General features: G+C 35.7%; 2 protein-coding genes across 2 annotated transcripts; both read left to right on the forward strand.

The window, feature by feature from the left end:
* Positions 1-2,303: 2,303 nt before the first annotated feature.
* Positions 2,304-3,656, forward strand: LOC128216332 (uncharacterized). The gene is made up of 3 exons (XM_052922893.1): positions 2,304-2,436; positions 2,776-3,003; positions 3,199-3,656. Exons 1-3 carry the CDS (start codon positions 2,304-2,306, stop codon positions 3,654-3,656), a joined length of 819 nt encoding a protein of 272 aa, XP_052778853.1.
* Positions 3,657-13,559: 9,903 nt separating this feature from the next.
* On the forward strand, positions 13,560-15,361 carry LOC128216333 (uncharacterized). The gene is made up of 4 exons (XM_052922894.1): positions 13,560-13,824; positions 14,143-14,397; positions 14,587-15,040; positions 15,314-15,361. Exons 1-4 carry the CDS (start codon positions 13,560-13,562, stop codon positions 15,315-15,317), a joined length of 978 nt encoding a protein of 325 aa, XP_052778854.1. The 3' UTR covers positions 15,318-15,361.
* Positions 15,362-17,640: the final 2,279 nt, after the last annotated feature.

Below are 17,640 nucleotides of genomic sequence, written 5' to 3' on the forward strand. Positions count from 1 at the left end.
TTTCTGTATTATGTTTTAATGTTCGTCTCGCAGTCACGATGTTCCCGTTGGCAACGCCGGATGTATGCTTCTGTATTATGTTTTAATGTTCGTCCCCCAGAGCACGATGTTCCCGTTGGCAACGCCGGATGTATCTTCTGTATTATGTTTTAATATTCGTCCCCCAGTGCACGGTGTTTTAGTTGGCAACGCCGGATGTATGCTACTGTATTATGTTTTAATGTTCGTCCCCCAGTGCACGGTGTTCCCGTTGGCAATGCCGGATGTATGCTACTGTATTATGTTATAATGTATGTCCCCCAGTGCATAATGTTCTCGTTCACAACGCCTGATGTATGCTTCTGTAACATGTTTTGATATTCGTCCCTAGTGCATGGTGTTCCCGTTGGCAACGCCGAATGTATGCTTCTGTATCATGTTTTAATGTTCGTCCCCCAGTTCATGGTGTTCAAGTTGGCAACGCCGAATGTATGCTTCTGTAATATGTTTTAATGTTCGATCCCCAGTGCACGGTGTTCCCATTGGCAACGCCGGATGTATGCTTCTGTATCATGTTTTAATGTTCGTCCCCCAGTGCACGGTGTTCCCGTTGGCAACGCCGGATGTATGCTTCTGAAACATGTTTTAATGTTCGTCCCCCAGTGCACGGTGTTCCTGTTGGCAACGCCTGATTGATGCTTCTGTACCATGTTTTAATGTTCGTCCACGAGTGCACGGTGTTCCCGTTGGCAACGCCGGATGTCTGCTTCTGTTTAATGTTTTAATGTTCGTCCCCCAGTGCACGGTGTTCCCGTTGGCAACGCCGGATGTATGCTACTGTTTTATGTTTTAATGTCTGTCCCCCAGTGCACGGTGTTCCCGTTCACATCGCCGGATGTATGCTTCTGTATCATGTTTTAATATTCGTCCCCCAGTGCACGGTGTTCCCGTTGGCAATGCCGGTTGCATGCTTCTGTATTATGTTTTAATGTCTGTCCCCCAGTGCACGATGTTCCCGTTGGCAACGCCGGATGTAAGCTTCTGTATTATGTTTTAATGTTCGTCCCCCTTTGCACGGTGTTCCCGTTCACAACGCCTAATTTATGCTTCTTTATTATGTTTTTATGTTCGTCCCCCAGAGCGCGGTATTCTTGTTGGCAACGCCGGATGTAAGGTACTGTATTATGTTTTAATGTTCGTCCCGCAGTGCACAATGTTCCCGTTGGCAACGCCGGATGTATGCTTCTGTATTATGTTTTAATGTTCGTCCCCCAGTGCACGATGTTCCCGTTGGCAACACCGGATGTAAGCTACTGTCCTATTTATAAATGTTCGTCCCCCAGTGCATGGTGTTTCTGTTTGCAAGGCCGGATGTATGCTACTCTAGTATGTCAAAATTTTCGTCCCCCAGTGCACGGTGTTCCAGTTCACAACGTCGGATGTATGCTACTGTTTTATGTGTTAATGTTCGTCTCCCAGTGTACGATGTTCCCGTTCACAATGCCAGACTAGTGTTACTGTATAATGTGTTATGTTTGTCCCCGTGTGTTTGGTGGTCCCGCTCGCGCCGGCAAGGCGAACTTTTTACATTGTTATTCATAAAGCATCGCCAAGAAATGAAACCCAACAGAATCAGCGGGGGAAATATGATATCTTTAATATTTTTGGAACAATGCATTAGGAAGGTTGTTGTTTGTTTCAATCAGGGAAATATGGTAACTCATTGCGTGATAAAGGTTGACATTAAAGCAGAGATTATTAGTATCAAATTATCACCAAGCTTCCTTAAAGCTGCAATCTCACAGATTTACCATTTTTAAAACTGTTTTATTTATTGTCTTGGAAAGAGCAATATTTTGCGTAAATATCTGCAAACCAATGATATAAGATTGCTGACAAAAAACCAGATCGTATTTTTAAAAATTAATGTTTTATGGCTTAAACCTTTACTAACGGTTTAAGAAAAATACATAAAACATCAATTCTTGAACTTGAATATAAAAATCTGCGATCTATTTTTTATCAGAAGTCCTATATAACTGGTTGCCATGGATTTTTGCAAAATATGGCTCGTTCAAAACAAAAAATAAAAAAAGTTGTCAAAACGTTCAATCTGTGAGAGTGCAGAATGTAGAACTATAAAAAAACCATCTTACAACGTTTCGTATTTGTTAACAGATAGTAATGAGTAAAGTGGTTGAATTAAAATTTCAATATCCTATCATGCATCGAAACATATCCGGAAACCGCCTCAACTTAAACAATTTATTAGAATAAGCATTACTTAAGCACACTATTTGTGTGTGTTTGGTAATCCCGTGGAGATGCCACCTTGTTCTCCTGGCTCTGTGTTCAGCTCCAGCTCCAACGTTTGTGTTCCTAAAGGTTCTACGTTTGATGACTGCAAGAAAACAACAGATGGTAGCGGTGGCCACATGACCGCATCGCCCGATCAAGGTGAGCTCTAGCGATGTTTTGAAAGTTTTTGTTTTTTCTTGTTTGGTGTTGATCCATAAATAATAGAGAATTTAATTCGAACATAGGTCAAAAGAGTCGACCAGCAGCTCGTTTATATCAAATAAGGAGATAGTTAGGAGAATTCTCAAAATCATGTTCACATGACTCATTATTTGTTTCGAATATTTTGTTTCAATATAAATTAATTAATTCACACATGGAAAATCCAACTCCATTGTAATAAATATTCATGTTGCTGTTGCTGCAGACCAAAGAAGGCATTAATATATAGTAGATGAAGGTAAAAGTCAGTTGAGAACAATTATATTTGCTTTTCAGGGCATCTTAGCCCAGAGGAACGATGTAACTTAGATGGTGGCGTGTTCCATCACCCAACCGAATGCCAAGCCTTCTACAACTGTAGTGTTCGTTACATACCGATACCCCGATTCTTTGAACAACATCTTGTTGAATGTGTCTACCCCAAGCTGTTCAACACAGAGACCAAACAATGTGATCATTTTGAGAATGTCAAATGTGGAACCAGGAAGGAATTTAAGGATGGCTGTAAGTTGGCATCTATTTATGTATTCGTGGTAAGAATTTAAAAAAAAAATAGTATACATGTATTTAACATTTTACTTCAAAAGGGCTCTACCAAAAATATCTCATTATGCTGGGATTAACTATTCGAAGTTACAAACTTATTGCATAGGCTTCATAATAAAAAAAACAACGATCATATGATACTGTCTTCTTCAGGTCAATACAAAAGCAATATGTGCCGAACTTCCCATTGTATGCCTTGTAAAGTCAGACTACCAAGCTGTGAAGGTAAACCTGACGGAATAAATGTTCACCCAGTCAGACTATGGACCCCATTCTACGCCGTATGTTACAAGGAGCGCACAGTCAAGCAGGACCGATGCCAAGATGACGTAGACGGCCGAGCACAGTTGTTCCATCCGGAAAAGAACGAATGCGTTTCATTGGATATGATTCCTCGAGAACATGGAGGAATGATGCCCGAGTGCGGTACGAAAGTAGATGGGTTTTATCTGGACGATTTTGGACGATGTGATCGTTACGTTCATTGCCAGGGCGGGAAATACATTGGCACGATCAAATGTGCTGTTGGAGAAGCGTTCGATGATACGAAAGGCGGATGCGTTCCGGAAGAAAAAGCGTGTGGACCCTGTGGGACACTCGACCATTGGTAAATATGCTAACATAGTTTTTCCCTTTACTGGTACATACAACAGTATGCGTTTCATATCTCTATTGAGGTACAAGCTTATTTAAGGGTACATTATGCTAAGTCACATTTAACAAAAAAGGGATAAAACATCCATGTTCTTACCAATCTACAGTGGTGTGTATATATAGTGTTTAAACTATGCTGTTATTCATATCAATTCTTGCGATATAATTATAAACTATGCCATAACGTTATGCCAATTAAATATGTTTGACATTTTTCAGCTAAACAAGTTGCTTGCATGAGGGTCGTGGTTAGAATGATATAAAGAAGGACGAAGTCAGGAAACGCCAAGATCATCATAAGTTGTTATTTTATCTAAGGACGTACTCACGTCTCGTGATAACATTTGCTAAATAGAATGTGTTATTATAAATAGATTATTCCAATGAGCCTTCTTAAAGGTTTGTTTTATAAGTTTGCCCAAATGTATAATTTATTAAATGTGTGCTTCTTAAACCATGTTATATTTATATTAGTTCGGAATAATCATAAATGATGTATAAATGTATGCAGCACGGACATGAATCAAGTAAACTGAAAGGTTAGCGGACATTTATCAGATGGTGTAAAAAACAGAAAAGAATAACGGATTAAACACACAAAATGATTTGATACGATGCAATAAAATCATTTTAAAATATAAAAAACTCATTTGTAAATAGATTGTGTAAAATCTTTATATAAATGTTTCTTGTCACGTGCAATGCATTTGAAATCCATCCATTGTTTTAATAAAACTGCGAAACTCATTTCATTTTATTATCTTTCTACTTGCCCTTATTTAATCTATCGTCATTATCGCACACTGAGGTTTATTTACCGACTGGATGCAAACGGACATACCAAATTGAAAGTTTTAAATTAACAACCTTAATAATGAAACATTAATGAGAGCTTAGAGTGCTTGTTATCATTTAACACGTTTTTTTTATCATCCTACTCTTGATTTGTCAGATCGCTTCGCCATTTTAAATTCAAAACCCTGAAATATTTTACTCAGGGGTTTGATCCACGGAAACATGCCATTGAGCAACCACGAACGATTTCTTTCGTTCTTAAAACCGACTTCATCAGTAGATTGTAGAGAATGGGGGAATCAATCAGAAAGCACTATGTATATTTCTTAGATTGATTAAAAATTCCACTGATCAATGGTAGACTCACTGCTCACACCACCATGAGTAACAGTTAACAGGAAGTGTTGCATGCATATACATGTTAACTATAAATAAGGGTAATCGAATGTGAAAAGCATTGCATAAAAGTTCGAACACGGAAGTACACAGTTTTATTCCTATTATAGATTCCCATTCACTTTCAAGTATACAAAATATTTAGTGCAGTAATAAAAAACAAAAAAAAAGTATTTGCTCAGTCTTGTTGAGATTTGCTTAAGGCACAAATAAATGCTAAAAGGAGCTCGCCTTTTTGTGAATATGTTATTAAAATGAGGGTTAACACCGCCAAACAATTGGTCGCCGACCATACCTTTGATAATACGCGACGACTTGAACAACTCTAGCAGAGGTTAAACAATAGAACATTCATGTGAAAATATTTCGGATTCGGCCATCCTTTTTTACAATATAAATTTTTAACGGTTATTTCTTATAAAACATGTTGACGGCTTGAACATAAAGAAATATGTATGTGAATTTCCAGTCCATACTTTTTTTTCGAATCTTGAAAATCTGAAAAAATAAAATAATACAGCACGCCGTGTCTTACAAGATAGTTTTGTGTTTTTATTAATAGCTGTTGCTGCAAAGTGAGTTATGTACTGAAAACAACTATTTATTTGAACACCGTAATAAAGCACCACAAATGGATCATTTGTAATATGATTTACCACCAGCGGCTTATGGAATGGTATTTGAATGATGGATGATTATAAAAGTTAATCCATTGCTTCGTACGAATAAATAAACATTATTTATTTAAAACAAGTGTTGTTGTTTTTTTTATAAATAAGTAATTCAAATGGTTTATGACAAGGATGCACGAATTGATCATATATACCCACTATTTGCATATACCCAAACAGGAGTTTAAGCAAACAGACTTTTATCACGTAGTCTACGAAAATGAGTTCTGCAGAGGTAACTTCTGACAGGGAATGCGCGTTTTTGCCAAGTATTGTATTTTTTTAGCAGGCAATCAGTGCTAATTTGATTTATTGTAATACTTATTTAAACGTTATACATGTTTAAGTTTTATTTTATAATCTGATGATTTGCTCAAATTTGATTAAGTTCAACAACGTCGATAACTTAACAGAATTCTTAAGAATTATTTACATCTGTAACGTCTGTGGAACGCAAAGCGTCTACTAACACGGATGTTTTCATCTATAGTTAATGTGCGCTTCATGATTGCGTCCAGGAGCTTAAGAAAGCAAGAAATCTATTTTTAGAATGCACCCGAAGCTAATACTAAAATTATCACATGATACATTACAGAATAGCTAATAATGAATAAAGGTAATTTTATAATGGCAAAGTCACGTAAATTACAATAATTACAGTTCTAATACGGTTTTTGATTGGCTCAGTATTGGATACATATTGACCAAGGCCTAAAAAAAATACATTTGGTTCGGGTTACCCGACCCTACCTACGGAATAGGCGCCGACCCTACCGTTTTTATAGTCAGTTTGAAAAAAAATGAAAAACTAAAAAAAAAAAAAAAAATGTTTTGCTTTTTTTTGGCTTTTCAATATGCAGTTTAAAATCTTAATTGATTATATAGAAGATAACTTTAACACCATTCTCCAATGATGAAAATGACATTCTTATATAAAGCCTTATAAAAAAAAGCCTACCTACCCTACCTATTTTTGAAAAGGATGTAACCCTAACCACATGTTTAAAAATACGACTTAACAGTTGTATATTCGTTTTCCTCATGTTACTGTTCTTTCATTTTGACTATTTTATGTGCTTCGTATGTAACAAATTGCTTTGCACAAGAGCGTTCCTTCTGTTCAACCTCATAATTCCCAAATGCAATCCATGCTTAAATGAAATAGCCATTTTCAATATTTGCAATGATTTGAATCACAAAGGCATCGTATTCATACGAGTTTCAAATATAATTTAATTTGACAGCTTCGGATTGATTATATATACCCGCTATTTATATATGAGGATATGAGTCGGTAGCAATAACAATATTTGTTGGCCATGACCACTGAGAAATATTTTTCAAGTTTTATGAAATTGTTTATACAAGTCATTTGATTCATGCAATGAACACCGCAACATGTTCACTATACGTGTACCTTTACGTGTGAGCTACGTATGTGTACTTAATTGTATAAACCTGCTTATCTGTTTGGTATGGTCAAGATTATCCAAACTTGTAAATGACTGATCAATATTTATAAAAGACTAAGTATACACCAATCAAAGCATTTAAATATAAGTAATTGCTAAAAGGTTAACCTTACCCTACCCTATAAGGTAACGAAATAACACGTGGACAACATAACTAATTTGTATACAATTGGCTGCGGAAGTATAAAGCGTGTAGTCGCCGATATCCAGGTCACGTGTAGAAATGTGATCGATTTCATACATGAATGAGAAGGCTTGTCTAAGGTGAATGGTAATGACATCTTAAAAATTCCGAATAAACCGTTTTATGCGAGAGGAGTATCGTACATGTACACGTAGAGCAGGGCATTGTTCACAAACTGCAGCTTGTAGTTGTAAGTATTTAATCGAATAACTCTGGTTGAGACTTGCTTTAGGAACAAATAAATTTATTTGATATTATCTATACCAAAGCACTTTACCCATTTTTTTCAACAATACCATGTCCGTAGTATATCTAGCCCTTTTCCGGGTATGTAATTTCTTTAGTCTAGCCGAATTGAACATTTTTTGCGGAGGTTAAAACATAGAACATTGATGTGAAATAATTTCGATTTCGGTCTTCCTATTTTGACAATATGAATTTCTACGTTTCCGAATGCCTTTCTAACGGTCATTTCTTCTACTTTGCCAACAAGAAATATTTCTGAATTTATCAGTCAATATATAAAGAATTAATTTCAAACACAGGTCATTGGGTTCGGCCGAGAACGAGTTTGAATTTTTCGCTTCAGCCAACAAGTCAAGATTTTTAAAATAAAACAAACCGTTTTTTACATTTTTTTTTATTTTATATATGCATATCTGATGCTGCAAAGTAGATTTATGTACTGGAACAACTATATAATTTAATAACTTTGAAATGTCATTTCCTTGCAGGCTGATTTACTACCAGCGGCTTATATAATGGCATTTGAATGATGGATGATTATAAAAGTTAATCGTTTGCTTCGTACGTACGAATAAATAAACAATATTTATTTAGAACAAGTGTTATTATATATAGGTTCTTCATCATACAGTTTATAACCAGGATGTACGTCGATGTCATGAATGGATAATATATACCCACTTCAAAAACATTTTAAGCAAACATACTATTTCAACGTTGTCTGTGAAAATGAGTTCTACAGCAGTTAACGTCGGGAATATTCAATTGTTCAAACAATTGTGCTAATTAGCAGGCAGTAAATGCTTATTTGATTCATTTCAATAGTTATCTCGTATTCTAACTTTATACATTGTTTCAAGTTTTATTTTATTATACAACGTATTTGTTGAAATTTGCTTTTTTGGCAACAACGTCGTTGACATAACATAGATCTGAACAATTGTATACACCAGTTAAGTCTGCGGAACGTTAAGCGTCTACTTACATGGATTTTAACTAGAGTTATTAAGCGTCTTGTGATTGCATCAAGATGCTTAAGAGAGCAGGAAACCCTCATTTAGGATGAACGCGCGGGTAGTGCTAAAATTATCACGTGATTAATAACAAAATAACTAATCATGATTGTAGGAAAAATTACAAAGGAAAAGTCTAGTGAGTTAAGATAATTACAGTTCATATATGATTTTTGATTGGCTCAGTATTGTATACATATATAAACTTATTTTACGTTCAACACAATATTACCATGACATATTATCGGCATTTTAAAGGAAATAAGTATACTAAAATATGGATATTGACTACAACGAAATAAAATGTGAAATAATATTCTAATTTTCGAGTACAACAGGTCATGCATTGACCTAAACTTTATTCATGCAACGTTAAATTCAGATTCCTACATGAAAATTTTGTATAGTGGATTGATGGACAAAATATATCATTATGGGTAGTGTGGAAAGCAATGTTGTAATATCCTTACGACCAGGCCATTGAACATACCTTCATGTAGCATGTACCTGTCAGTATCATTTCCTTTATGAAACCTTTCGACATTTTTAGTCTTGCTTAATTCATTGTAAAACAAGATATGACCAAATACGATAAATAAATTATGTTCCTTCATGATTTTTTCCATTTCCAACTCATTAAAAATCATCAATCATGTCAACGAGAACATTTCCTGATAGCAGCAAAATGTATATAACGTTACGAAATCACATCACACAATTAAAAGGCTACCTTAATATTTCGATCAAGTCCCTCCAAAAAAGTTTTGCTACGCTCACTATTTTTCTTATCATAATTATATGTATTATATGTTGTGTAGTGTAAAAACGTACCCTATGTTTAATGAGCATCTCGATTGTCTTTCTTTTTCATTTGTACAAGGCAGTCCAAAGGACGGCTATATCCCGCGCCGTTGTTTTTAGAACATTTTGTTTGTCTTTGAACTCGACTGGTGCGTTTAATCTGACCAAAAGTGTACACTCTCGCTGGTCACAAGTGGGAAGATAGGAAAAAATGTTTGATCGGTAACCTAAATATTCTCACATACATGAACATGTTGTAAAAGGATATGTAATAAAGTTATTCAGATTGTGTGTAGTGTTTGTCAGATCACTGTCAATGTTACTGCACATCATCTCAATGAGGACAACATTTGTACTATTTCTACATCATCTCAATGAGGACAACATTTGTACTATTTCTACATCATCTCAAGTAGGACAACGTTTGTACTATTTTATATGGTCATTCATAAATGCATGTTATGACGAGGGGACGAGCAAGTCTACTCTGACATTTTAAATACCTCGTGTGATCTTGACCTTTTAGGAATGGACCCGGGTTAAGGACACTGCATATCGTCTCTATGACGACAACATTTGAACTATTTTATATGGTTATCCATCAATGAATATTTAAGTTATATTGCGGACAGGAGCATGTGTACTGCGACCTTTAAAATGTCTCGTGTGACCTTGATCTTTGAAGTATGGACCCTGGTCAAGCTCACTGCACATCGTCTCGAAGAGGACAACATTTGTACTTTGTTATATGGTCATCCATCAGTGCATAAGTATAGTATAGCACGGATACAACCATGTGTACTCTGATCAATAAATATCTCGTGCGTCCTTGACCTTTTAATGTAAGGACACAGGTCATTGCACCTAACCTCAATGAGGACAAAATATGTACCAAGTCATATGGTAATCCAACAATGCATAGGGTAGTTATATCGTCGACACAGGAGTGTATACTACGACCTTAAAATGTATCTTGTGAAATTGACCTTTGAGGTATGGACGCTGCACATCGGCTTAATGAGGACAACATTTGTACTATTTTATATGGTCATCCATCAGTGCAAAGTAAGTTATATCGCAGACACGACGATTTGTACATTGATATTTAAATGTCTCGTGTGACCTTGACCTTTGATGTATGGACCCGAGACAAGATCACTGCACATCATCTTAATCTGGACAGCATTTGAATCAAGTTATATAGTATTCCATCAATGCATACGTAAGTTATCGTGCAGACACAAGAATGTGTACTCCGAACAATAAATGTCTCGTGTGACTTTGACCTTTGCGGTATGTACCAGGGTCAAGTTCGCTGCACATCGTCTCAATGAGGACAAAATGTGTACCAAGTTGTATAGTAATCCATCAATGCTTAATTAAGTTATAGCACGGACACGAAATGTTACGGACAGACAGACAGATTGGCGGACGAAGTGCATTCCTATAATCCCCTTCACACTCCGTGGCGGGGGATTGAAGTAGGTGTAATTATTCAAGATTCAAGATTCAAAATATTTATTAAAGTAACTTAAACATATACATGCTTCTCGTTACATGCTATTATGAGTTAGACAAACATATGATCAACGTGAATATTTTTAGAATAAAACGAGAAAAAGAAAGAAGAAAAAAATAGATAATAATATAACATATATCATTAATGTTGTATCACAGCAAGATGGTTGTTTAATTAATAGACACAGTAATTTGTAAAATCATGAAATGATAAGTAAGTAGTAATGCATGTGTGGCTATAACAAAAAAGATACCAACGCTTGTTTTTTAAACATCTTCGGCAGCCAGTGTTTTTTCTTCAGTAACACTTCATACATATCGTAAAATTGAATCTGCAATAAACCTGTATTTTAGTTGTCTCTGTAAGTAATTGTTGTCATTGACTGTTTTAAAATTATTCACGATATTTTCCTCGTTATATCGCCCACGGTACACAGCGAAGCATAGGGCAATAGTGTATCTAAGGTTTCCGACACCGGTTATTTAAGTAAATGTATTGAAGAAAGTAAAATTCTCAAACAGTCCCCAAACAAGCTAAGAGTACGTACTTATAACAAAGAGTACAATTAGTTCATGCTTTTATAGATAGACCGAGAATCATGCTTGTATATGTATATTTGGACAAAAGGTAGACTATTTCACTTGCAAGGGCCTTTGCATAGGAACAATGATTGAAACAGATGCAAATGATTAGCCTTCATACAATCTGAAAGAAAACAATGTCGGTCGTAGGTCTAGAAACACCGATCGCCGGATTTCTAACAAAAAGCGCTACCAACTGAACTATTGCTTTGACATAATTATCTTATCGCAAACTATAATCCTTAAACCTTACCTTGCCATAAAACATTAGGATTAAGATCAAACCACCTTAAAAGGAGGATGCAACACTGTTTCGTGACTTTTGGTTCATAGACACATAAAAATAAATCGTACGACAATGTCATTGCTTTGTGGAGTTGGTTCTTGTATATCTGTACATTTGTGTCTCACGTCCAGTGTCGGGCCCTTGACTTGTGCTTCTTTAATTTTAACTGGGTTTATATATTATTTTGAGTACGCTATATTAACCGTTCAAGTCCTAGATTCTTATATCCATGTAAAAACCGGGGTTAGAGAGCTCATTGTGCAAAACGTAACACTATAGGTTATCTTATTCACGAGATCACATGACCAAAACCTACGCTAAAAGTTAACGTATTACTGATAATAATTGCCGATCGCTGTCTCAAACGCATTTAGCTCCCCTAAATATAATTTCTGACTGGTTAAAAGTGAAATAAAACACTGTTCTTTATAAATATATAGATCGTAAGTTGGTTTTCGCGGAAGCCAGGTTCAATTACTATAATGTTTTTTTTATTCAGGAAGTCATTACATCAGTTATTTACTTCTTCGTTCATTTTATTTTTCTCAGACCATTTCATAACATCTGTCACTATGCTACTGTAATATGTTATAATGACTGTCTCCCAGTGCACGGAGTTCACAACGCCGGCGTATGCTACTGTATTCTCGTTGGCAACGCCGGATGTATGCCACTGTATTATGTTTTAATGTTCGTCCCCCAGTGCACGGTGTTCTCGTTGGCAACGCCGGATGTATGCTAGTGTATTATGTTTTAATGTTCGTCCCCCAGTGCACGGTGTTCCTGTTCGCAACGCCGGATGTATGTCACTGTATTATGTGTTAATGTTCGTCTCCCAGTGTACGGAGTTCTCTTTCACAACGCCGGATGTATGCCACGGTATTATGTGTTAATGTTCGTCCCCCAGTGCACGGTGTTCCCGTTGGCAACACCAGATGTATGCCACTGTATTATGTGTTAATGTTCGTCCCCCAGTGCACGGCGTTCCCGTTGGCAACGCCGGATGTATGCTTCTGTATCATGTGTCAATGTTCGTCTCCCAGTGTACGGTGTTCCCGCTTACAATGCCTGACTAATGTTACTGTATAATGTGTTATGTTTGTCCCCGTGTGTACGGCGGTCCCGTTCGCGCCGGCAAGGCGAACTTTTTACACTGTTTACCATAAAGCATCACGGTGACCAAGAAATGAAACCCAACAAAATCAGCGTGGGAAACATGATATCTTTAATATATCTGGAACAATGCATCAGAAATGTTGTTGTTTGTCTCAATTAAGAAAATATGGTAACTCATTAATGTATATTACAGTTTTTACTACACTATGCGGGATAAAGGTTGACATTAAAGCAGAGTTTATTAGTATCAAATTATCACCAAGCTTCCTTAAAAGGCCTAATGTATAACAATACAAAACCATCTTGTGACGTTCCGTATTTGATAACAGATATTAACGAGTTAATAGTTAAAGAAATTTTAAATATCCATTAATGCAAAGAGACATATCCGGAAGCTATTTTACCTAAATTGATTTATTGAAATAAGTATTACTGAAGCACACAATAAACGCTATGAGCCATGAAACTTGGGTATTGCATTTTCAGTTTTGCAAATACGTCATAAGGCCAAGAGCAAATATTAAACCTGCTAGGCATGCTACAAAGACCCGCCTACATGCGGGTAACGAACAGTTATATATACTCGCATCCTACAACTTGAAACCATTCTCAAATCGAAGATTGGAAAGTATTATAGCAAAGCTAGGCTTACTGTATCGAGGGCTGTACTTATAGAAAAACATTAAATTACATGTTGTAGGATACTAAAATAAATACATTTTTTGATATATTTTATTAAATGTAATATACAAAACAAAACGCAAATTTTATAGCGAAACAATGATCGAATACATCACATCGTTGTATGCTTTGGTCGCCGCAACTTTGGTCATTGCTGGTCAAGACGAACTTGTGAAATGCACCCCGGGTGAATATCATATCATCGGAAAGGCCGACTGTACGGGCTACTATTTGTGTGTGTTTGGTAATCCCGTGGAGATGCCACCATGTCCTCCTGGCTCTGTGTTCAGCTCCAGCTCCAACGTTTGTGTTTCTAAAGGTTCTATTTACGATGACTGCAAGAAAACAACAGATGGAAGCGGCAGCCACATTACTGAATCGCCGGATCAAGGTGAGCTCTAGCGATGTTTGGAAAGTTTTTGTTTTTTTCTTGTTTGATGTGGATCCATAAATAATATAGAATTTAATTTGAACATAGGTCAACAGAGTCAACCAGCGGCTCATTTATATCAAATAAGGAGATAATTAGGAGAATTCTCAAAATCATGTACTGACACATGACTCATTCTTTGTTTCGAATATTTTACTTCAATATAAATTAATTAATTCACACATGGAAAATCCAACTCCATTGTAATAAATATTCATTTTGCTGTTGCTGCAGCCCAATGTTATAATTCAGTTGAGAACAATCATATTTGCTTTTCAGTGCCTCTTAGCCCAGAGGAACGATGTAACATGTTCGGAGGCGTGTTCCCACACCCCACAGAATGTCAAGCCTTCTACAACTGTAGTGTCCGGTACACATGGATACCCAGATTCTTTGAACAACATCTTGTTGAATGTCCTTACCCCCAGTTGTTCAACACAGAGACCAAAAAATGTGACCATTTTGAGATTGTCAAATGTGGAACCAGGACGGAATTTAAGGATGGCTGTAAGTTGGCATCTATTTATGTATTCGTGTTAAGAATTAAAAACTAGTATACATGTATTTAACATTTTACTTCAAAAGGGCTCTACCAAGAATATCTCTGTATGCTGGGATTAACTATTCGAAGTTACAAACTTATTGCATAGGCTTCATAACAAAAACTGAACGATCATATGAAACTGTCTTCTTCAGGTCAATACAAAACCAATATGTGCAAAACTTCCCATTGTATGCCTTGTAACGTCAGACTGCCAAGCTGTGAAGGTAAACGTGACGGAATAAACGTTCACCCAGTCAGACTATGGACCCCATTCTACGCCGTATGTTATAAGGAGCGCACAGTCAAGCAGGACCGATGCCAAGCTGACGTCGACGGCCGAGCACAGTTGTTCCATCCGGAAAAGAACGAATGCGTTTCATTGGATATGATTCCTCGAGAACACGGGGGAATGATGCCTGAGTGCGGTACGAAAGTAGACGGGTTTTATCTAGACGATTTCGGACGATGTGATCGTTACGTTCATTGCCAGGGAGGGAAATATATTGGCACGATCAAATGTGCTGTTGGAGAAGCGTTCGATGATTCGAGAGGCGGATGCGTTCCGGAAGAAAAAGCGTGTGGACCCTGTGGGAAACTCGAACATTGGTAAATATGCTTAAATAGTGTTTCCCTCTAGTGGTTCATACAACAGTATGCGTTTCATATCTATATAAAGGTACATGCTTATCTAAGGGTACATTAGACAAGATGCTAAGTCACATTTAATAAAAAGGAGATAAAACAACCATGTTCTTACCAATCTACAGTGGTGTGCATATATAGTGTTTAAACTATGCTGCTATTCATATCAATTCTTGCAATATAATTATAAACTATGCCATAACGTTATGACAATTTAACCTATTTGACATTCTTTAGCTAAACAAGTTGCTTCCATGGTGGTCGTGGTTAATACGATATAAAGAAGTACGAAGTCAGGAAACGCCAAGACCATCATAAGCTGTGATCTTCATTTAGGAAGAAATCACGTCACGTAAGGTCTCGTGATGACATTTGCTAAAAAGAATGTGTTATCATAAACAGATTATTCCAATGAGCCTTTTTTTAAATCTGCCATATTTTGAGCATTTAAATTGTATTGCATTTTCATTTTTATGAGAAAATGTTTAATTCAACTATTGAGTTCCGATATTACTTGTATATGTTATAATGTAAAATGTTTGTTTTATAAGTTTGCCCAAATATATAATTCATTTAATGTGTGCTTCTTAAACCATGTTATATTTATATTAGTTCTGAATCATCGTAAATGATACCTGATGTATAAATGTATGCAGCACGGACATGATTCAAGTAAACTGAAAGATTATTTGACATTTATCAGATGGTTTAAAAAACAGAAATGAATAACGGATTGAAAACACTAATTGTTTTGATACGATGCAATAAAATCATTTTGAAATATAAAAAAAACATTTGTAAATAGATTGCGTAAAATCTTTATATTATAATTATTTCTTGTCACGTGAAATGCATTTGAAATCCATCCATTGTTTTAATAAAACTGCGAAACTCGTTTCATTTTATTATCTTTCTATTTGCCCTCATTTAATCCATCGCCATTAACGCCTGCTGTAGTTTATTTACCGACTGGATTTGCTGTAATGCAAACGTACATACAAAATTGAAAGTTTTAAATTTACAACCTTGTTAACGAAACATTAATGAGAAAGTGCTTGTTATCATTTAGCACGTTTTTTCATCATCCTACTCTTGATTTGTCAGCTCTCTTCGCCATTTTAAATTTAAACTTTTTTATATTTTACTCAGGGGTTTGATGTATGTAATTGCGCCATCGAGCACCCACGAACGATTTCTTTCTTTTCTTTAAAACGACTACATCAGTCGATTGTAGAGAAGGGGTGAATCAGTACGAAAGTAATATGTATATTTCTTAGATTGATTAAGAATTCCATTAATATCAGTGGTAGGCTCACTGCGCACACCAGTAACAGCTAACAGGAAGTGTTGCATGCATATACAGGTTTACTATAAGTAAGGATAATCAAATGTGAAAAGCATTGCATAAGTTCGAACACGGAAGTACTCATTTTTATTCCTATTACAGATTCCTATTCACTTTCAAGTATAGAACATATTTAGTGCAGTAATAAATAAAACATAAGTATTTGCTCGGACCGGGTAAGACTTGTTTAAGGAAGAAATAAATTCATATGATATTATTCATTACAAAGATTTATAAAGTTTTCAACAAAAATGTTCTTTAAATAGCTCGACTTTTTGGGAATATGTTATTTTAAAAATGAAGCTTCAACAACGTCCGTACAAGGTTACCGCCGCCAAGCAATTGGTCGCCACCCATACCTTTGATAAAACGACGACTTGAACAACTTTGGCAGAGGTTAAAACATAGAGCATTACTGTGAAAATATTTCGAATTCGGCCATCCTTTTTTACAATATAAATGTCTAACGGTCATTTCTTATTCAACATGTTGACGGATTGAACATTAAGAAAAAAATCTGTGAAGTTATTGCAAAATCAAGACATTCGTTTCAGACATCAGTTTCAGCCATCCAGTCCAAACTTTTTTTTAGAATCTTTGCGACTTGAAGATCTGAATAAAAAAAGTCACCCCGTGTCTAATAAAATGTTTTGTGTTGTGTTTTTTTATTAATATTTGTTGCTGAAAAGGGTGAGGGTTTGTACTGAAAACAGCTCTTTATTTAAACACCTTAATATAGTACCACCCAATGTTCATATGTAATATGATTTACCAGCGGCTTATGAAATGGCATTTGAATGATGAATGATTATAAAAGTTAATCCATTGCTTCGTACGAATAAATAAACAATATTTATTTAGAACAAGTGTTGTTTTTTTTTATTATAAATATGTACTTTAAATGTTTTATGACAAGGATGCACGAATTGATTATACATACCCACTATTTGTATATATCCAAACAGGAGTTTAAGCAAACAGACTTTTATCACGTAGTCTACGAAAATGGGTTCTGCAGAGGTAACTTCTGACAGGAAATGTTCGTTTTTGCCAAGTATTGTGGTTAATTAGCAGGCAGTCAGTGCTTATTTGATATATTGTAATACATATTCAAACAGTATACATTTTAAAGTTTTATTTTATAATATGATGATTTGATCGAATTTGATTTAGTTCAACAACGTTGATAACTTAACAGAATTCTGAAGAATTATTTACA

This window comes from Mya arenaria, chromosome 14 (genome assembly GCF_026914265.1).
Source record: "Mya arenaria isolate MELC-2E11 chromosome 14, ASM2691426v1".
Lineage (NCBI taxonomy): Eukaryota > Metazoa > Mollusca > Bivalvia > Myida > Myidae > Mya > Mya arenaria.

Bases quoted from the DNA above. Each gene is read 5' to 3' on its own strand.
- LOC128216332 (XM_052922893.1), top strand. From the start codon at position 2,304: ATGCCACCTTGTTCTCCTGGCTCTGTGTTCAGCTCCAGCTCCAACGTT. The intron at 2,437-2,775 runs GTGAGCTCTAGC...TTTGCTTTTCAG, and splicing joins GACCGCATCGCCCGATCAAG to GGCATCTTAGCCCAGAGGAA. The intron at 3,004-3,198 runs GTAAGTTGGCAT...TGTCTTCTTCAG, and splicing joins GAAGGAATTTAAGGATGGCT to GTCAATACAAAAGCAATATG.
- LOC128216333 (XM_052922894.1), top strand. From the start codon at position 13,560: ATGATCGAATACATCACATCGTTGTATGCTTTGGTCGCCGCAACTTTG. The intron at 13,825-14,142 runs GCCACATTACTG...GTTATAATTCAG, and splicing joins AACAACAGATGGAAGCGGCA to TTGAGAACAATCATATTTGC. The intron at 14,398-14,586 runs GTAAGTTGGCAT...TGTCTTCTTCAG, and splicing joins GACGGAATTTAAGGATGGCT to GTCAATACAAAACCAATATG.